Source organism: Brienomyrus brachyistius, chromosome 6, assembly GCF_023856365.1.
Source record: "Brienomyrus brachyistius isolate T26 chromosome 6, BBRACH_0.4, whole genome shotgun sequence".
Lineage (NCBI taxonomy): Eukaryota > Metazoa > Chordata > Actinopteri > Osteoglossiformes > Mormyridae > Brienomyrus > Brienomyrus brachyistius.
In genome coordinates, this window is record NC_064538.1 from 20,454,844 (window position 1) to 20,477,330 (window position 22,487).

The window sequence follows — 22,487 nt, forward strand, 5'->3', positions numbered from 1 at the left end:
TCTCCCCATGTCGTCGTGGGGTTTCCTCCAGGTACTCCGGTTTCCCCCCACAGTCCAAAAACATGCTGAGGCTAATTGGAGTTGCTAAATTGCCCATAGGTGTGCATGTGTGAGTGAATGGTGTGTGAGTGTGCCCTGCAATGGGCTGGCCCCCCATTCTGGGTTGTTCCCTGCCTCGTGCCCATTGCTTCCGGGATAGGCTCCGGACCCCCCGCGACCCAGTAGGATAAGCGGTTTGGAAAATGGATGGATGGATTATTATTAGTATTAATTATTAATAATATTAGTTATTGTTCTTGTTGTTGTCGTCATCATCATTATTAGTAGTAGTAGTTGCTCTATAATAACAATAATAATGCAATATGTAAGTTTTATTATTAATACTTCTTAGCAAATTCATTATGATAAAAAAAAAATGGAAAAGTGCTGCATTGAAAGGGGCGGCATGGTGGTGCAGTGGTTAGCACTGTCGCCTCACACCTCTGTGGCCCAGGTTCGAGTCTCCGCCTGGGTCACATGTGTGTGCAGTTTGCATGTTCTCCCCATGTCGTCGTGGGGTTTCCTCCAGGTACTCCGGTTTCCCCCCACAGTCCAAAAACATGCTGAGGCTAATTGGAGTTGCTAAATTGCCCATAGGTGTGCATGTGTGAGTGAATGGTGTGTGAGTGTGCCCTGCAATGGGCTGGCCCCCCATTCTGGGTTGTTCCCTGCCTCGTGCCCATTGCTTCCGGGATAGGCTCCGGACCCCCCGCGACCCAGTAGGATAAGCGGTTTGGAAAATGGATGGATGGATTATTATTAGTATTAATTATTAATAATATTAGTTATTGTTCTTGTTGTTGTCGTCATCATCATTATTAGTAGTAGTAGTTGCTCTATAATAACAATAATAATGCAATATGTAAGTTTTATTATTAATACTTCTTAGCAAATTCATTATGATAAAAAAAAAATGGAAAAGTGCTGCATTGAATTGCAACAGTTAAGTGGCATATAATGACCAGAGTTGGGTCACTCAGGTCCAGAGAGTAAAAGTCCAGACCGGGATTTTGTTTCAACCAACCAGTTAAGAATACTCTGTGACTGTGACTCTTCAAGCTGAACTGGTTGGTTGAAACGAAATCCCAGTCTGGACTTTGACTCTCTGGATGTGAATTACCCAACTCTGATAACACAGATGACCTCAGTAATGATATATCTTTATCCACGTTACAGCATAATGGGCAGTGTGACTGTGTAAAGCAGTGTTGCCTCATATTTCCATGGTTGGGCTCCATAGCATGGAGCCTTAGGCATTGCTGTTCCGGTGTACAGCTCATACATGCACACTGTGGGCAAGCTGGAGGTGCCTGTCACCTTAACCGCATGTCTCTGACCCGAGGGAGTGAAACCCAACCGCCGTACAAACTCCACACACAGAAGAGGCAGCATCTTTAACCATTATGCAGGCGATTTGATTGTTGATGCTGAAGAGGAACAGAGGTTTCATATTTAATGAGTTCTCAAACTAACATGGAACAGTAACCATGTTTAAGCTTTTTAAATTTCAGAATTTTAACATTTAATTTCATGATGCATTCATGCTAATCTTTAATGATGAATAGCGTATAAAAGGAAATCTAATTTGGATAAATCTGATTATCAATGAAGCATTATCTTACCTCTTAAAGATCAGGTTTAATTCCTGAAGCTGTAGAATATGATGTCAGTTTTTTTAATAACCCTTTCCTCCTTAATGCTTTTCAGCATGCCAGAATTGCTTTGTTTAGGTGATGCTGTTACCATGGCACCGAATGGCAACCAAGTGTATTATTATTACTACTTGTAGCTTGGGACATCGAATGTGATGCATGGCTTCCTCTCTACACGCAGGCCAGGATCAGGACGATCACTAGTGCTGCGCGAGCGGCTGGCATCACGCCTGAAACCGTGAACTATTAACATGACACTTATGCCTCGTGTCGCTCCAGTGCCTCTCAAACACGGCTGTCATTAAGCTCGCTGTCGTGAGAACTGGCAGGAGTCACTTTCATGCAAAGCATTTCTCCCAGGAAAAATTTTAATTTCCCTGCGTAAGACGAGCTGGCTCAACAATGAGGTGAAAACCATATTCCCAGCTATATTTTACATATTTAGCAGACATTTTAATCCATAGGGATGTGCATTTCAGAGAAAGCAGGGTCAGGCAGTCCCTCGAGCAATTGGGGGTTAAGGGCCTCGCTCAGGGGCCCAACGGTGACATCACTCTGCCGACATTGGGGTTTAAACCGGCAACCTTCCAATCGCAGGCACATCATCCTGATCCACTGAGTGAAACACTGCTCCTATTTCACGCTATACATCTGTAAAAATTCACCTTCTTGTTTATATATCTACACACATTTGGCTTATACATACCAGCCATTTTTGTCAACTAGGCTAGCTGACACTGACTAAAATGAGAAGAAAAAAAACAGACTAGTAGTATGCAAGTTGTTTATTTAGTTTCCTTATAAATATATTATGTACATTGTAACATTACAGTCTCCCAACTGTAAGAAAACGAAAAGGCATCAAGGTATTATTTCTGATATTTACAATATTTAGCCATCGCTGCACACGTCACCAAAAACCCCACAAACACTCCTGCAGAAATGCTTTATATCCAGTGGAAGAGTCCACGCATTTCAAATAATCCCAAGGTAAAATTTCAGCCTGTAACGTTTTCAAATTAATTATGAGAATAATATTTTAAAAACAAAAAAAATTACCCAAAAGGTTAATGTTATATTTCAAAGATTAGGTTGTGAGGTACATTTCTTCCTTGTGATTCTGTTATTTTTATTAATTCACTCTGAAATATACATTCATAGTGAAAACCACTGCAATCACACCCAATCATATACGACCAAATAAAGGTCTTACCATCAAAAGATCAGTGATCAGGGAGTTATATTGATTACACTATATTATATATATTATATATATATATATATATGTTTGCAGTAAATACTGAAAACATAATCTCATTCCATAAGATTTACCTTCAAAGACCTTCAAAAACAAACATACTTCCACGGTCAGTCATCACTCTTCCTTCCTCCCCCACATCAAGTACCAGCTCTGTAGCCTAAGTTGACTCTTTCCATGTATTTGGAGTGATCAAACATCCACATTTAGACAAATTTCTGCCACGATGAGCCTATAATATTAAAATCGAGCGAGCCGTGGCGAGTAACTGTACAGTTCCCTCGTGTCGGCAGATCAACCAGCACAGATGGCACCAGCTAAGGAAGCATGCGTCTGCTATTCGTCAGCAGCAAACATTGCGGTATGGAGATCGCTGTGATCGGTATGATCTATCAATGCCCGCAGCTTCAGCTCAGCAGAGGATACACCTAAGCAGTCAGGACTTGCTTAGAATGTTAGCGGAGAGCTGTCCAGGGACCAATCAGTAAGGCGGGACAACGGTAAGGGACTTTCACTGCTTCAGTCTTATTAGAGCAACACATATAAGTTAGACCAACTGTCCCACCACAACCGTACACTCATAACAATCAAAGAGATGACCAACCTACAGATGGTTACTGTTACAATAAGTTTGCTCTGGTTAAACATCACGATCTATGTCCGCATTTTGTGCTGTCAGATACAGTCTTGGCTTTGAGAAGTATGTAACAGTTAAAAATATAAATGGCAGAAGCCTGGAGTGATAAAACAAATCCAATCTTGATTCAGAAAATGTGTTGTTCAAAGTCCTTCCCATGGCACATCTTAGCACCCTCGATTTGTGGTGTTGGCTTAACACTCAGTGGGAGAGCTATCCTAGACTAAATTAAAACATTTAGGCAAATTCCCACTAATATGGAAAAAGTTATGTGCTTCCCAATTCAAGACACATTATTTTAAACATCAGTTGGATTTAAGTTTTCTAAAATATGGGCAATTCAAAAGAAAACACAAAACTACAGAGCAATTATTTACATTCCAGTATCCGGGGAAACTATTAATATCCCATTTGACCTGAATGCATTAATGGTGAGGGAAGCATATAAAACCTAACAAGATTGTAGCCACTGGTTTCTTTGGTAAGTGCAAAGATTTGAATTTTATCCACAAAGCCGGACCTACTTCCTAGCTAATGCAAGCGATTACCCGACAGCACGCCTGCGAGAAGCATGGTACGACGTTTCAGCTTTTACTTGCCCTTTGAGGAGAAACACTAATGCTCCATCTCTGTACAGCAGTGGGGCTTGGCTGGTAATACTTGCACTGCTCAATTTATTTGTCAGAAAGCATCCTTCGTCTCAGTGCCGACTCCTACACAAACCCAAGAATCTACACGCTTTTCGACATTTTCAATAAAAACGGGACCCTGATTTGACTTTTCCCAGAAAGCTTACGCCGAACGCATCTGAAGCCAATCAGGAATGCCCAACACATTGTATCAAACACCTTATTTTGGCCAACAAACTAGCAGGAGAAACATCTATTGGCTAATAAACTGGCACCTCTACATTGGTCTCAACTGCTGACCAAGTGTGTTGGCAGTATTGGGGAGCGTGAGTCCAATTCAGGTCATTCTGGAGCTTTGGTCACACAAAAGCATCCATCAGTCAAACAGCCATTACTCATTCAACTAATGAGGGCTCTACCTCCTAAATATGGCTAACGGTACAATAGCTAAGCTATGTACATCTTATTAATAAAAAAAACATATTAGTTACATTTTTCATGTAATAATAATAATAAGGACCCATGCAGCTTAATTTACAGTCTTTAGCATTGGGTCGAGAACAAAGTTTAACTTTCTTTATTACCTAATATCTTTATCCCATTATTGAGTTTTGGGAAAAACAAATGACATTACAAACATACTAACAAATGCACACACAGACACACTCAAAAAAAAAAAATTAATCACTTCCTTCATTTATTTGTAACGTTTGGGTCCCAAACAGGGATTTTTTCCTAATGGGAAGGTTTGTGATGGCGAGCATCAGCCTGGGTGTTTAGCCAAGTCGGGTTGGGGTTTGCATGTTTCCATGTATATTACATGTAATTTTCCTTAACTTCTGTATGTTTATGCATGTCTTAAGGTTGCTGTGTTTCAAATTATGCCGCATTTTAACAATAAAACACAATATTCCTTTCTATCACAATTTAAAACCTAGCTACCTATCCTAACAGATGTTCATTTACTCATTACATAAGTTTAGACATTCCACAGACATTCCACAGACCCCAAAGACAGACAGCTAGCCAGTCCGAGGCCACCCCATAAATCCGGCACAGAGCACATGACTTGGGCCAGGACAGCACCCCCTTGCTGGGTTTTAGAGCACCACCAAATTCAGAGGAACAGCTGGAGATCCACCGTGAGCCTTAAGGGCAGACAGACAGGACTAGAAGTAGACAGAGCCATGTGGCCAAAACACTTTAATAAGGATTATATTGGGGGAGCAAAAAAAAATGGGGCAGCAGAAATAAGGCCAGCGCCCCCTGGTCCCAAAGTGAACTGGGCAGGAATCCCAGGGAGCCTGGTGTTGGTAAGGAAAGGCATTCCTTCTATGCGAAGACACAGGGGACAGAACACATCATCTGCGAAGCGCAAGGCTCCTTCCAAAGAGCCTCAAGCGTCGAGACGGTGCCTGGCTCCCTGTCCAGGAACTCCCGAGGTGTGTCGGATGGGGGGGGGGGGGAGGGGGGGGGGACTCAGATCGGAGAAACATCGCAAGTGACACTGATGAGAGAGGAGTGAGGCAGCTGAGGTCACAGCCAGTCTTTTGGATGTTAATTTTCGTATTCTCTTCAAAAAAAAAACAAAAAAAAAAACAATAACAGTATGATGATTTAAAAAATAAAAATAAAGCAGCTCTGGGATTACTTTGAAAGGCGTGTATTTGTTCTTCAAGTATCGTTTTTGTGTGTATTTTTTTCTATAAAGTATAGATGTTAAGTTGACCTTGCAGTCGTACAGTAGGCAGAAGACGATCCATGTTTGGCTACCACTCCCGGGTCATGGCTACTTTTCTTCTCATTGGACACTAGTACCAGCTCAGGAAATTGGACAGGGAAGGAGAGAGGAGACCGATATCCAAAGCAAAACAGATTAAGGGGTAAGTTCTTTTCGGCGAATGTGACGCCTCGTCCAAGCAAAGCGGACCCCCTCCTCCCGTCTCGCTTCCCGCTTCGGAACACGTCCCGTCATGATGGGAGGCTCTGGGAGAGCCAAGGGAACAGACAGAATTCTTCACGCCGGGACTTTCAATGCACCGCCGCTACTTGGATCACAGCTGGTGAAGCCCAAGTCTGGAGAGGGTGGCGGGCAGAGGGGCAAGCAGCAGAGGGGGTGGCAAGGTGGCGGTGAGGGGAGGTGGAGGCAGGTGATTCCGAGGTAGGATCGCACAGGAGATGCCTAGATTACTTCACTTTCTGAGCCCACTTCATGTCATCTGACCTGGGCTTCTCTCCCGTCACACTCTGGATCAGGTCTTCCAGGGTACGCCAGAATCCCAGCTTCTCCAGGGGATAGTTCAGCCAGCCTGGGGAGAAAAAGCAGAAGACGACAGCATTTATTCGATTAAGCGATGCTTTCATCCTACAAGACTCGCACCTTAAGCTTCGTACAGTGGGAGAACGTGCTGAAGGAATTTAGCTGACAGACGGCAGCTCATCAGCGAGATTGTTTCTTCTTTCAGTGTCTGGCTCAGTGGGCGGAGCCTCTGTGTCTGTGATCGGAAGGCCACCGGATCGGCCCGGCCTTGACGGCGCAGTCACGTCTGTGGGCCCTTGAGTGAGGCCCTTAGCCCCCAGGTCTATAGGCAATGCTGAGGGTGGCTGCCGTTTGCTGCCAAGCTTGCTCTCACCTACGTACGTGTCTGTGTGTCATGGAGTGCAAGACGGGGTAGAGGAAAGGAGAATTTCCCCAAGGAATCAATGAGGTATTACCCTTATCATTACTGTTTTGACAACCGGTTAAAATGGAATAATTATAGAAGGAAAATTACGTTGTGAAAGTTTAAACTCAATAAAGACACCATATCCCCAGTGTTCTGGAAATTCAGGCAGGACCACCAGTTAACACCAGAACTCAAAGGGGCACCAACCTGTAGTGATGCAGAAGTAGGTCTCGTGCGGCGATACGTGGTGGATGCGATGGTGCTTGCGCGGCAAGATAATGTGGCACTCTTGCAGGAAGGTGACCCAGAACGGCAGGCCCATATACGTGTGTGACCACTTGTGGATCTGGTTGGTCAGTGTGACGAAGATGGCCAGGGCGAAGACGTAGCAATTCAAAGGGTAACTGTGGTAGAGATCAACTGTGGAGGACAATGGGGTTGACGCGTTTGATGAGTTTATCACGTTACGAGGACAAAGACGCCCCTAAACCTCACAGTCGCAGCCTCGACAAAGGCAACTCACCAGGGGACATTGTGAGGAAATTGTAGGCCATGTTGGCCAACGGGACAATAGTCAACATGCAATTGTCTCCATTGGTTTCGATGAAGTCGTGCCGGGTGATAGCAGTGGGGTCGATGTGGTGCTCCCTGAACGGCCTGATGAAAGCCTGGTGAGGGGGAACACATACCGAGATCAAGCTAATGCAGGAAGTGGCGAGTGAGAGAGCGGCACAAAATCGGGAAGACGACAAACCGGGCGAACAAACGGATCGTGAAACCGGCTACTGCGAAAGCATCCCTCCGAGGGTGAGAAGTGGGAACGACGGATTATGTCTCTGATCACAGGATTCCCTACGTCGTTTAGTCCCTTTACATCTTTGTTTTTCTCTGGCTATTTCACATGATTGAATGAATGAATTATCCTCAGATCAAAAGAGAAATGATGCCTGCAGTAGGAAAGCGGCCATGGCTACAATTTATAGAGTAATTGTTGGTTGTGGTGGGGTTTATTGTGGCAGGTAAGAACAAGTAAAAGTAAGTAAAATTCATTTTTATGGCATGGGTACACATGTTCGTGTACAATGCTTCCGGATAACTCAGGAATAGCTTTGTGATATTCTGTAATTGCTATGCTACGCACGTAAACTAAACCTACATCATTGTGTCAACCGCAAAGACTAGGCTAAATAAAAATAAATCATGTGACGTTTGTCTACCGTGCAGCGCCCTAGACCTACAAACGCACAGTAACGGAAATAACTTCATTCTTTAGGCTGGTGGCAAGTGGCCCCATATTCTTGAGTAAAAGTAAAATGTCATTTATCCCCCCCTGCTGGGCCCAAGGTTTACCTGGGGGGGGGCACCACTGGTGTTACTAGGATGTCATCCATAGATCAAATTCTGTCAGTGGTCTTTGTTGGTTGACGACTGAAGGAGGGGAGGGAAGGTAGCAATGGTGTGCCCCCCCCCCATCGGTGGTGCTGACTCTATATCCTATTCAAAGTCATAACCTCCTTAAAGCCCTGATCTCATTTTGCAAGGTTGTTTCAGATTCTAAGTTACTCAAGAAAGCCTTCAACCAGTCAAGGTGACCTTCAGTGGCATCAGTTTATCTGAGTGTAATGTGATTACTGTGCAGAGAGCTGCTCTGTTATGCATACGACATTGTCAGGGAGATGGACGGACTGTTCGTCAAGGAAGTACAAATACTAACAGAGGGAGTTGGAGGGGGCAGGACGGAGGTGTCACCTTTCCAAAAACGGGCAGGTCCACTGAGCCCCAAGTGTCGGCTCCCCAATGCACCAGCCCTGAGGCGAAGTCGGCCGTCAGGATCCCGGCCACTGAAGAGGGGCGAAGGAGAACGAGAACAAGAGGCATCTACATCAAAGGTCTCCAGGGGAAAGATAAAAGACTGCAGACGAGACCACAACGACCACAGAGAAGCACCTGAACACCACCATGGAGCTCTGGGAAATGTTAAAGAGGAACTGGACACTTAAGGGTCTGCATGAAGGGGAGAATTAAAAATAATAAACCTGCCTTCTGCCAATGCTGACCAAGTCCATTTAGAACATGAAACAACCATCCAACCAGACGATTATATTATTTTATAAATCGATTATATTGCAATATAAATGATATATACATACATACACACACACACCATATATAGACATGCATCACACGCAGGGACAAAGGTCAAACGTTCATAAGCAGTGGAAATAAACAGAACCTGCAGAACTCTCAAACACACACAGAACCAGCCAAACACATTTCTCAGAGATATACTCTGATGTATCAGCAGCAGATGTAAATTGGACAATTTACAGTCTCAGTTACTCAATTGGTATTTTTGATCGATCAAATGAAAGGCTGCCAATTTTGTGGACGACATACAACATGTGCATTGACGACTTCAAATATGTACACGGAGTTTCAAACACAGCAGCAGCATGTCGTCTCCAGTCTGTTACCAGATTTATATTAAAGACAAAAGACTTGGTAGCGAAGTGGTTAGCACTGTTGGCTCACACCTCTGGGACAAGGATTTTGAACCTCCACCATGGCTCCATGTGTGGGGTTTGCATGTTCTTGAGTTTCTTTGTGCTCCATTTACAAGTGTGGAGAGGGAGTGGCTGTAAATTTTGGATGAAAAGACAGACTCTTGTGGGAGTTTTACTTACACAAAAATGCCCTGAGGGCAGAAAGAAAATGATTGGTTCTCTCTCTGAACCAATCAGATTGCAGAAGAGGTGAGTCCAAGACATCTGATTCGCTAGTCCGATCACCTCTAGTTGCTTGGACCCAACTCCTCTACAATCTGATTGTGTGTGTATGTGTGTGTGTGTGTGTGTGTGTGTGTGTGTGTGTGTATGTATGTATGGTTCTCTCTCCTCCCACACACACAAACACACAGTCCTAGTACTCACCGATGCCAAACAGAATGTACCAGGCGTGACCCAGGTGGAAGTTGGCAATAAGGTAGCAGAAGTTAAAGGCCATGAGAGAAAAGCAGAGAACGACACTGATCCATTCCTGGCACCTTTTTCCTAGAGTCGGGGAAAGAAGTTTCTGCTCAGTCTTCTGTATCTGCATCAGCACATTCACTCAGAACTGAAAGTGGCAGAAATCATTCACAAAAACATGAAAATAATGTGCCAGGTTCCAGTAATGAAGTCCCAGATCCCAAAGAGAAAACACTTCCCAAAAAAAAAAGTTAAAATGGAAATATCAAATCTCACAACAATACTCCATGGTGAAAAACAGAGGGAAAGTTGATTTGCTCTCTACTTACAAGCCTGAGTGCACGAGGTCACCAACAAAAACTAATTAACTAAATGTCGGGTAACCTTGTTGCCTTCTTCGCCCCATCTTGCCTGTTTGTGGGCTTCCTCACATTCAACAATCAGTGAACACTAGCCAGGCCAGCAATAAATCATTCGAGTTCTTCCGAAGGCTAGAAAGTGCAGTTTTCACCTGTTTGCAATCCCTATGGATGACAAAGACTGCTCTGTTCGCATAAAATGGTGGGCGGGGCCCTGAACAGTTCTCGAGCGATCAGCACAATGGCGCTTTCAACGCGTGGCGAAGAACAATGCCTCATGGATTAGGAGAGCCATGCAATCCCTGGAGTCTTGTCTGTCGTTGTTGCCTAATCTTCATATGGGATGGACAGTTTTTACATGGATGCTTCAGGTAAATCTTACACAGCATATCCGTTTAGTTTCATTTAACGAAAAAAAAATAGGTGATGGCAACAAATGACTTCTGCTTGTTAATTTTAACGGCAGCCTTAATAAGACCAGATCGTGACGAGGCTTCCAAACTCCTGTTGGGCAGATTTAGGGCACGCCGTCAAACACTACTTACCCGACACGGCCCTCGAGTGACAGCAACTGCAAGCACAGCTACCGTCGGTTTCACAAGCCTACATCTTATCCACTTACACGGCTTTACGCAGTTCCTGAAAATTCCTTCGCTACGTGTTTGGCCACGGGTCCGCTTCCTTAAATGCCGAGCCAACAGAGCTGAAACTATTTTCAGTTTAGTTATTGATGGGAACATTCTGACTTTGAGCTGCCGGCACCCACCCTCATGTATGTGACAATTAAATATCCGGCTGCTAGCGTGGGCAGGCAGAGCCCTTCAAGTTACACGGTCCAAGGAACAAGAGGAAATGCCCTACCGCTCAAGCCTGTTTACACACGCTGTTAGCAAACCCTCACACCTGGCCCTACAAGCCTCCGTAGCCTTAGCTGCCCCCCCAGCTCAAGCCAACTACCACCAGTTCTACCTCTCCACATCCCTCCAGCCCTTTGGCCCCTACCATAAAATGGTAGGGGGGGGGGGGGGGGGCACTGTTGTGCCACCATAATGACAGTATACCTCCATATGCGCACTGAAACAGAGGGCAGTAAAGTACATGTAAATCCAGGAAGAGTAGGTGTGATACGTTACAGCTGCCCAAGGCAAATTCCGCCAAGGCCACCCTCTTCACCCACGGATTACCGACACCACTAATGATTAAGATCATGTTACCAGTACAGATTTCAAGCAAAGCAACATGCTGTCTACACTTAACTATGCAACTCACATTACATTTATTTATTTATTTATTTATCAGGTGACTTTATCCAAAGCATCATACAATTGGGCCTCGCTCAAGGGCCCGATGATGAAATCACTCTACTGATCACCGGACTGGAACTGGTGACCGTCCAATCACAGACGCCGAGTCCTAATCCACAGGGCCACACACTACCCCCGTTAAGGAGAGCAGCTTCTCCTTGCGTCCTTGGGATGCCAAGCACCCAGAAAGTGTGGGCGCCAGCAGTTTTAACTGTCATGTAATGAATCAAGAGGATTCCATGGCAGCTAAAGAATCACTCGACGAAGCCCTTATACCTCAGAAAAAGCTTAGAACCCTCACTTCAGGTTCAAATAAATATCATCACAGCACAGACTTTTTTAGTACTTTGTAGAATGGTTTTTAAATCGAGTTCCATGTTTTACTGTCATGTGTTCAGAGGAACACGGTGAAATTCTTATGCCACAGTTAAAAGACAGGGGACAGGTGCATGGTGGGATGGCAGCGCAGTGCAGACAGCGCAGTGCAGACAGCGCAGTGCAGACAGCGCAGTGCAGACAGCGCAGTGCAGACAGCGCAAAAAAGCCACAAGTCACAAATATAAATATCTTTTTTTTAAAAAAAAGAAAAACACCGGAGTCTTCAATGTAAAAAATTGATTACATAAATATATTGTACAGTGTCTTTTTTTGCACTGTGCATTTGTTTTGCTTTTTTTGGCAATTTAATACGGCGTATCAGATGGGTACGGAAACAGCAGAACTCTGGTCAGACCAAAGGCAATGCCCTTCAGCTTAAAAGTGGAAGGTTTTTTTTTTAAAGCATTTTTAAGGTTAAGGGCAACAGAGAAACCAACCAACCGCTGCATCCTGCTTCATCCACTGAGGCATGAGGGAACATGCTACTGTAATTACATATAACACAAAATCACCTTAGGAAAGGGAAGTACAGAGGGAGGTAGGTTTGCAGTACAGGTCTGCATGTTGGGCAGTGCTTCAAAGGCCAAGCAGGGTCATGGTCATATATGGTCGAAACAGGCTGGATTTATTCATCGCCTCATTAAAAATCTGAAACCTATAAATGGATCCAGCTCCAAGTTCTTGGCACTTTCTGTCCCTGATCTCATGACAGCTCAGCTTGGAATCGAACGTGAAATGAGCCAAAAAGCGATCCAGCTGACCGCATTCAGGGCCAAAACTGTCCAGGATGACCAAGCAATAGAAATGAACGCAAAAGCACAAGGATATAGACTCAGGCTCAGGTGTTCATCTGAAGTTCTACCTGAGACCCAGTAGGACAGGAAACAAAAAATGCCATCAATTTACAACACCTCAACGGAGTTTATGACTTGGCAGAAAAACAATCTCTATTAAACGTCTGAAAGTAATGCCATAGACACCCTAGAATACATAATTGTCGTGCTCCAGATACCGAGGGCAGAAAAGCATTTAAGCCTGAGATTGAAAAAGAAAAAAAAATGCATTTTCAAAGAAACTGGTTTGTGATCTTAAGCGAGGCACTTGTTTTCTGCTGAAATACAATAGACACCTCTCAATTCATTTTACTAGAAAATATGCCTTCAACGCGGGGAAAAAGCAAGAAACATTCACGCAAAAGTTAAAGGTAGCCAAACATATAGGGATTAAAAATGTAGATCTTGCCCCTGTCATTCACAGCACAGAAAGGATCCTTATTTGCGGAGGCTCGGCCTAAACTGACAGCTACGCATCAGCCGAAATGAAGCCGCATAACCGGCGTCACCTGGACACTATAATGAGATCCGAAAAGCCGTCAAAACCCGACCGAACAGCGTCAGATCGGCGACCGAGGGGACAGGCGTCTACCACAAGGCAAAATCATCCAATATGGCACACACACTATCTTACACAAATCGGATAACGGTATAAAGCCTGACACAACAACCATGAAATAAAACTAGAAATTAATTTTCACAGGAAGGCGTGGTGCTTTATTCTACACCCATTATCGGGTGATTGCTCTCGTCTCAATACCAATACCTTTGATGACGTGCACGGATGCCAGGTTCACAAAAATAAACGTTAAAGGTAACCTCTTCCTTGTCTCTCACCTGGGGAATATAAGTTCGCTAACTCCCGAGCCCCGGCATGCTGCGGACCCCAGCGGTGATCGCCCCTGCCCGGTCCGCTCGGTTCGGGCTCCTGTTCGGTGCCTTGCATACACCCTTCTCCATTCTCCGCACTCGCCATGTTTCCCAGCACTCTAGACCCACTAGGATCGCAAAAATTTCAGCCCTACTACTACGCCCGCCTCAGAGCACTCACTCCCCATTGGCCGAGACCCGGTCGCGTTAACCTCGCTATCTGCATCGGCCAATTGGCGACGTGCGATAAGTGGGTTTACGCCCATATATCCAATCGGATCGCGTCGAGGCAGGCCGCAATTCTGGTCCACACCCTTTCCCGACCAATCACAGTGAGGCAGACCTCAAGATAATACATCACTCACGAGATGTGCGACTCCCAGTTGTGGCTTCGCGGCGTTTCTTTCACATACCGCTCTATGACAGCATGGAGTATCTTGTCAGACATCTTCGTTCCTGCTTTTAAAATGCATTTCCTATGTAATAGTTTGTGTCCCCTCCCTCAGCTTGGACGGGGGCGTGTTGCATGTCTGTACAGTCAATCTTTCTACGTGTGGGTGTTTATATAGTAAAGAAGTTATAATGCGACGGAATATTAATTAAAAGCTGTAGCTAATTCCTTGTACATAAAGTTAACCTTACTTGACAAACGACCATAACTGACATTCCAACCAAACAGAAACTTACTCTGGAATTCAACTTTCTAAACAAATTTATATTCCCTGGACTGGGTGACGCCCCAGCCTCTATCGCGCTTACTGGCAGGTTCACCCACCCCCGTAACATGCGTTCGTCCGCGTGATCACACTACATTATTATTATTATTATTATTATTATTATTACTGTTGTTTTTGTTGTGCGTTCTATAACAAATTGGATTCTTAGACAATATGACGCCTGTAGAATTAAAATGAACAAGGAAAATGATGAAGGAAAAAGTATCGATTATAGGATAATTTAGGTTCGTGAAACGAATGCGGGGGGTCCAACATAAAAAATAATTTGATGAACTTATAGGAACGTGTAGGTCGTCGGACTGTGGTTCAAGGAAACCAGAAAAGCAAAAGGAAACCACAACGGGGTGCAAACCGAAGTCTATAGATTTGTACCGAAACCCTTCATGGTGTGAGGTGACACCCAGTATTTACCCCTGGTTCTTAGCCCTGAGTGGGCGGGGGTATTTAAAATGTAAAATTATGTTAACTCGTAAGCTTCTTTTAGTATCGGCTATTTGTTTTATTTTGTAGGAAGAAAATTAGTATGCAACTTGTTACTCGGAAACAGCACTAAAACTTTAATATATGTTCGGTGTCATTTTTGGGCATTTGGGAAGGAAGAGGTAGACTTCTTTCCTTCCGTGATGAAAATGTGGAATTTACTAAAGTAATTTCCAGTCGCAAGTTTGGTAAAAAGTGATAAAAGGCAAAAATGCTGGATAAACATTAACCACCCAAGACAAATTATATCCGCTATTAAAACGAATGACAGTTAACCTTGTATCGCCCAGAAAAAGTGCTCTATTCATTTGTAACCTATCTGATTTATTAATGTCGCGAAATGCCGTTTAGCATTTGTAGCAAAGACAAGTCGGAAACATAAATTCAGACTAAATGGAACTACTACATCACGAGCAGCAACAACGACAATGATAATAATAATAATATTAATATCATTATTATTAATAATAATAATAATAACAATAATAATAATAATAATCATAAATGCATACACCAAGTCAGTAAAAATAAGTGCCACTAGATGTCAGTGTTATTTTCTGATGAATGAGATAGGGGCTATTTCAGGTCTTTGCTTCGAAAAATGGTTGTACGCTTTATACATGGTGTACAATCCTGATTGAGGAGGCATTGTGTCATTACATATTTTATGGTTCATTTCGAGATAATTCTTAAAAACACGAAACAACCCCATAGGCTATATAATATAACCAGAAAAATAAAGCATACAACACTGTTTAAATGTTCTTCATACATACATTTCACGTGTTTTAATGTATTTGTATGCACTACTACCTTTTTACTTCGATTTATTCTAATTACTTTAAATAATTATTTAAGTTATTAAAAGATTTGGGAGGAAATGTAACTTATAAGTGTACTTTATAAAAAGCTTATTTACTGGTATTATAGGATAGTAGGCCTGTTATAAAGTTCAAAGCCAACTAAGCATCAAAAGTCATGGTTTTCTGCTTAAACTTGTTGGCGGTTTCTAAGAGAATGTATTCACCCCGGTGTACAATGTATCACTAATTATACCACGTGTTTATAATACACTTATCGTATATACACGTGTCTGAAGATATAGAAAGGCATATATAGTAAACACGAGAACATTTAGCTGCTTGCAATGAGAGTGACTCTGATTTCTGTCATTATCACTTTAAGCGTTTCAAAGAACGTATTTCACGTTTTTGCAGCTTAACTGGTTAGACGCGCCTTGCTGCAACCCAACCCACGGCGGAGCACCGCCCCCTACGCCCGCATTTGTTGTATATAAAGTCCAAGTCGGCTGTCAAAACTGAATTCCTGAGCATTTAACGCGTAGTGCGCTGAACTTAAAGGCTGCATCTGTAGCGGAGATCTCTATTTAAGTTAAATTATTACTAGCGTTTTCACTTATTGTGGGCAGCCAGCACCAAAGCGCAGCAGGACGGATTTGCCTTAAGATTAATTTTAAATCAAAGAAAGAAAAAAGTTGGTCGACGGGGAGTTTTATCTCCCTGAAACCGATGATCCCCCAATCCGGCGGGTGTTAAGATCCATGGAAGTGGCCGGTTTTTACGAGGGGGATTGTCTTGCTCTCCACAGTAGCAAGAGCAGTAACAGTCACGTTAGTAGCGGCGCCTGGAAGCAGCCGATCAACGGCTCCATGACGGAGCTGGGCATCGCGGAGCACGAAAAAGCCATAGACTTCAGCATCTACCTGGATCCCACCCTGCACTATCAGCAGCAGGCATCACACAGCGACGCCCTGCACCACCAGCGTGGGGAGGATATTCTAGCCGATTTCCTCGCAGAAGAGAACAAAGCCAAACGGGTGGCATCCTTGCAGGTTTGCAGAAACTACGAGCAGGAAAGCTGCCCCAACCCGAGAGAGCAGAGCATCCTGGGCTACCCCGAACTGCTGGAGACCCGAGTGGACACTGTGTTCAGTCCGCACCTTCTGGGTTATCTAAAGGCCGGCTTCAGACCGGATAAAGAAGACTCCAGGATGGACAACGGGTCCCCAGGCTACGAGGTGAGACAGTATCTGCAGTACCAGTCCAATCCAAGCGGCAGCCTCGGCAACATCTCTACCGACTCCTCCACCTGCTCCAGTCCGCCGGGGACACCTACCCCGCAGGAGAAGGGAAGAAACCCGCAGCAGAACGGCAAAATGCCTTCGGCCACCAAGGGGAAGAAGCGGCTGGATAAGGACAGCGATGAGTACAGGCAAAGACGGGAGAGGAATAACCTGGCGGTGAGGAAGAGCAGGGACAAAGCCAAGCTGCGCAACATCGAGACGCAGAACAAGGTGCTGGAGTTGACGGCGGAGAACCACCGTTTGCAGAAACGTGTGGAGCAGCTGTCCGGAGAGCTGGCCACTCTGCGCAACCTGCTCTCCGCCACCGGACAGTGCTAGCGGCGTCCCACGCCCCCGGATCCGCTTTGGCGAGGGGACACTGAGAACCTGCAGATCAGGCTGGAACTGTGAACTGGTTCAAAGTCAATGGCTAAACTCTGGGATATTTACTGTAAAAAGTTGGTTAAAAGGTGGGGGAAAAAACAACGCATTTACTGTTTACAACTGAAAAGAAGTTGCGAGAGAAAAAAAAAAAAAAAACAGTGTGTGCATTTAATGATGACGTGCCACTGTGATTTTTATTTATGTCTGTATTTTTTATTTTTGTACGCGGTTCGCCTTCGGACTCAATGTCAAGTATTATGTTATTTAAATACCACTGTCGCCCTCCTGCATTAAAATGGTTGTCATGGGAAGAATTGGACTGCATGAGTATGATGCAACTCTATGTAACTACTTTCAATGCATTGCCAATACTATGAAGTAATCTGTTAAAGATGTAAAGCGTACGATTTTTAAAAATGTTATAAAATATTTTATCGGAATAAAAAATATTTTTACTTTGATGAAGAAGAACACGTGTCTTTACATTGTTCACGGAAACTCTAAACGGTCGACATTCGGTATACATTTTTTATTAATTTGTAAACATGTGAAATGAGGCTGGTGTGGTCGTGCCAACTTTCGTTAACTGGTAATACGACATAAATATACTTCCTTAAACATCAAAGATACTCGAATGATCAGAACCCATAGGCTAACCCTTGTAGCGTCGATGTACTCAGCGCGACCATTTGAAATAGAGATCACTATAACGTGAATATAACATAATAAACATGATTTGATTGTTGACAGAAAAAATAAGGGCTTTTACTGGGAGTAAAAAAAAAACCTGTATCGCATTTTTGCTTACTATCAATCAACCTACTCGATAACGCGTATTTGACATTCTCATTCCTTGTGTGTAGACTCAGAGGGAATCACCGCACTGACTACCCCAGGTTACACGGCGGTGTAAATCCATTTTCTTTCCTCTCTAACAGTACCCTACCTGCTTATAAATATATTTGATTCATTTTCAACGGCATGCATATTAATTGCAGGATTGCGCTAGCATCAAAGGCACAACTACACGCACAAAATATGGATTTACAAGAGAATTGCACGGAGAAAATTGGTATATGTTATTAGAATTATTTTTGTGGTATAATTTTGCGTAATACATATAGAGGACCGATTCTTTTACACTATATACTGACAATTCAAGTTTATTATACTAGAGGTTTAATTTTAAATGTACACAAATAAATAAACAAAAATAGCTTTAATTATCCCTCATTTTGGTATATGCATTCCATAGACTTCCATGCATTCTTGTTGTCTCAGTTTTTCCCGCATTTTTTTTTTCTGACATGACAGGCCTACACGTGAACTAGGTCCAACGCAATCCTGAATGTCAGTTTTGCAAACATATATGCGAACCAACGGGCGAGCCAATTTAATGACTGGTCATTAGATTAGCAAGACCATAGTAATGATCAAGTTTGCTTTTAATTTTAATATCAGCAAACAGTTTTGCACGATGTCTGAGACGGTGTGTACCACAACCCTGCATTCAACATGCAGTCAGGGAACAAGGATGGATGGAGTTTATGTGTTAAAAAATAAATCAATAAAACAATCAGATGTGTAAGCAAACTTTTGACCTTGGAAAATACAAAAACGGCAATTTATCTATTTACGGATACAGGTATTAAGTAAGTATTAGCAGGCAGTGCAGATGTAGGTACCACGGGTAACATTACAATAAATGCCCATAATTCCTGCATGAATGACACAAATTATTATTGACTATTCACATTATTACTGTAGCAGTTGCTTATCTTTAACACAGTCATGCTTGTCTGCATGTGCCAAATGCAGAATGATTACAAACACCAGAAAATGCAAAAGGGTTCTGATGGGTCGGTGTCAGATCAGCCTAACCTAAGTCAGCTGTAACACGCATGAGGCAAAGAAGTACAATTACAGCCAGCACAGAGTATAATAATTCAAAAATGCTTAAAGCTATAACATGCATAAGGCAAAGAGGTACAATTACAGCCAGAACATAAAAAAAATAATTCAAAAATGTTTGAAGACTTTACTGCCCCAAGTCCTGTAACTGATATGTCTAAGTGGATTAGGTTCAGTTGTTAGATGTGGAATTTCATTCTGTATTCTGTACAAGTGGTTGTTTATTTCCAATGAAGTAACTTCTCGTCTGAGTTTCCTGGATGTTATGAATCAACATTCACACTTAAGTCATATTAAGTCCGACAGATGACATGCTGGGATTCTGGCTCCTGCACCGAGCTGTGTTTTAATCACTTTGATAAAGAAAATGAATGCAGAAACAAATATAATCACACCTGCAGCTGTTATACATTATAGTATACATAGTATTCAGGTCTGGCATAATAACACATACAAAATAATAATATTTTTGAAAAAAGTGTAGCAATGTTAAAGACTGACACCAATATAATCAAAATCCAAATATTAACAAGCTCGGTTAATAATTAATATAAAAAAATAGAAAGACAATATTAAAGCAAATAATAAAAAAATCATTAAAGCGAGATATTATTTCACTCAGGGAAAAGGTGTACATTTACGTATCTGTAAAGCAGCTGTCTTGCATTTACACTCTGGGTAACCAACATATTGTCATGCACTTTGTGAATATAACTTAAATGTGATATACTAATTGATGATATTCAAATGTGTTCGCTCTCTCTCTCTCTCTCTCTCTCTCTCAAATGACTGTATATGGATTTACAGCTAAAACCAAAAGCAAAAAGTTGTGTGGTAAGCAACTAGCCAAAAATCACCTGCCTTGTGAAGATGCAAAAAAAAAAGGCCAATATGTCAAGGCCTAAGCAAATGTATCTGCAAGAGCAGTAAAAATGCTCAGTTATAGTCAACTATCATACTATTATAGTCTGGACTATCAAAGACCTACAAGCTTACCCATGGTTTTTGGTGGGAAAGCTATAAAATGTCAGAGGACCATTATGTCATGGGAGGGCAGATCTGGCAAAGTTACATGTTTATTCTGCGATACACAGACCCCTGTCACACCTCATCAAAAACACCTTTCACTTTACTTTCATAAGATAGCACGTATAAATGTTCCTAGATGTGCTACACGGTGCACCCTTGCTGCCGGAAGTGTCCGGAAAACACATGCAGCTGTATTTTGGGTTTCCAAGAGATGGTGGTTGATTCTCACCTCTTCCTCTTTTCACTTTGTCTTGTGATTAAATAAAGTAGCCATGAGACTCTTTTGGCAGGGAAGGGTGTGCTTACAATGGGACATGATACAATCCCGCTCCCAAAAGGGGCAGGTACTGTGCCGCTTCTTATGAAAGGTGTGTGTCAGGTATGCATTGATAGACTGGCTTAGAGAACAGTGTTTTTGACACACCTGTTGAGTCTGCTTAGAGTGCGTGCGTGCATTAGGAATCAGGGAATAAACAGGTTATATCTGCATGACAACTGTGTAAGTATGAAAAAAGAGAGGAGGATGGTCCATCTTCCTAAAAAAATATCCAGACAGACTGAGCCAGAGATGCCGAAATGCCGCACAAGTCAAAGAACAAAGACACCCAAGTTCTTAAGTACTGAGAAGATAAATTATGATAAACAAGCAGATTGTGCTTTTTTTTAAAAAAAAAAAGCTTGGAAGAATAATAATTATTTTTAGTAGTTTTTACATGGATATTTTTAAAAATAATTGTATAGTTCTTAAGTTACTTTCACAGCAACACAATAAAAACTTTCCATCCATCTATCCTCTAACTGCTTATCATGAGGTACTAGGTCACAAGGCTGGACATTCTTGGTTGTTGCGGTCACCTATATATCGTTTTGTTTTTTTATTTGTAAATGATATTAAAGTAAAACTGAATAAGAATGTATACAAGTATTTTACGTTTTCTTTTTTTGTTGTGGCTGTTTTGTAATAAATAAGTGATATCAATTAAAATTAAGATGGCTTTTAAATATTAATTTACAATTATTTATTTGGCAGATGCATCTACCCAAAGCAACACAGGAGTGAGAGAGCTGAGTCAGACAGTCCCTGGAGCAATTTGGGGTTAAGATCATTGCTCAAGGGCCCAGCGGTGACATCAACGGCCACTGGATTTAAACTGCCGAGCTTCCGATCACGGACACACAGGGGCCACGAGACCCAAAGACCACCTCATTCACATTCCACTTGATCAATACTACTTGTTTTCTACGATCTGACTGGATTAGCTCAGTATTTGTCATAATAATTGGAAGGGGGAATCTGGTCTCCTTAGATTACACAATTATTTCCCATTGTTCTTACCCAAATTCGCAGGACTAACTGAATAAAAGATGAGCAAACTCCCCCAGATCGAGTTTTATACAACAAACATATCAAAAAGATTATGTTCTTTTTTTTGTCGCAATGGAGTTAACCCTGCAATGAAAAGTACATTCGTAACAAGTCTACATAATGCTACGTGAATTAAAGATTTGTAAACAGTCTTGTTCTCCGTCATCTATTACACACAAAAATGCCGAATAACTTATTCGATATCAATATCGTAATTTTGAAGAAGTGCCGCTTTCTAGATACTTTTGATTCCTTAAAATAATTGCTGAGTAACAACATGGGAAGAATTTCTTGCAACACCCGCTTGGACCCTCCCACGTCACTTTAGGGCACGGTTCAGCACTGGGTTACTGTGTAAAATCGGGCAAAGAGCTCCGGGCTCTCGCTCGCACGCCGAGCAGTGAAACTGTGTTATAATGAATGCGGGTTCGTCTGCTACTTAAGGTCGAATTACGCATTAAGACCACCTTAAAATTTAAGCACGTAGATGGTGAATATTTTAGGGCAGTGAGTTTGGAGGTGTGCATTTGGACTTCGTTAACACAGTAAAAATGTGGATCTTAGTGTTCATAAGGTAACACAGAACCGGGCAATGCATTCATTAGCTTTTAAAACAACTAAAATTTTATTTATGAGATAGAGCTTGGACGTTTAGTTCTATTTAGAAGAGTGGTTAACAGAGATTAAAATTAAATTCTTAAATTAAGGGATTTGTGAAACAAAATGAGCGAAGGCTCTCGCGCATTCCTGTCTATATTGAAAAACGTGTTAAGCCCATTATAAACGCGGTAACTTATCACACTGAGCCCCTCCGAGCGTGCCCTGAAGTGAACGTGTGACAGATAAACAGGAGGAACCGAAAACACTAAACGCACGACAAAGCAACAAATGCGGAAAATTACACCT

General features: G+C 42.6%; 2 protein-coding genes across 2 annotated transcripts; one reads left to right on the top strand and one right to left on the bottom strand.

The window, feature by feature from the left end:
• Nucleotides 1-2,461: 2,461 nt before the first annotated feature.
• Nucleotides 2,462-13,740, bottom strand: peds1 (plasmanylethanolamine desaturase 1). The gene is made up of 6 exons (XM_049016076.1): nucleotides 13,559-13,740; nucleotides 9,812-9,931; nucleotides 8,631-8,722; nucleotides 7,405-7,549; nucleotides 7,089-7,301; nucleotides 2,462-6,524 (listed from the first exon to the last, which is right to left on the bottom strand). Exons 1-6 carry the CDS (start codon nucleotides 13,695-13,697, stop codon nucleotides 6,403-6,405), a joined length of 831 nt encoding a protein of 276 aa, XP_048872033.1. The 5' UTR covers nucleotides 13,698-13,740; the 3' UTR covers nucleotides 2,462-6,402.
• A 2,369-nt stretch (nucleotides 13,741-16,109) lies between these two features.
• cebpb (CCAAT enhancer binding protein beta) lies at nucleotides 16,110-17,746 on the top strand. The gene has a single exon (XM_049016075.1). It carries the CDS (start codon nucleotides 16,370-16,372, stop codon nucleotides 17,228-17,230), a length of 861 nt encoding a protein of 286 aa, XP_048872032.1. The 5' UTR covers nucleotides 16,110-16,369; the 3' UTR covers nucleotides 17,231-17,746.
• The last annotated feature ends 4,741 nt before the right edge of the window (nucleotides 17,747-22,487 follow it).

Bases quoted from the DNA above. Each gene is read 5' to 3' on its own strand.
- peds1 (XM_049016076.1), bottom strand. From the start codon at position 13,697: ATGGCGAGTGCGGAGAATGGAGAAGGGTGTATGCAAGGCACCGAACAG. The intron at 9,932-13,558 runs GTGAGAGACAAG...CCCCGACTCTAG, and splicing joins AGCGAACTTATATTCCCCAG to GAAAAAGGTGCCAGGAATGG. The intron at 8,723-9,811 runs GTGAGTACTAGG...GCCCCTCTTCAG, and splicing joins GTACATTCTGTTTGGCATCG to TGGCCGGGATCCTGACGGCC.
- cebpb (XM_049016075.1), top strand. From the start codon at position 16,370: ATGGAAGTGGCCGGTTTTTACGAGGGGGATTGTCTTGCTCTCCACAGT.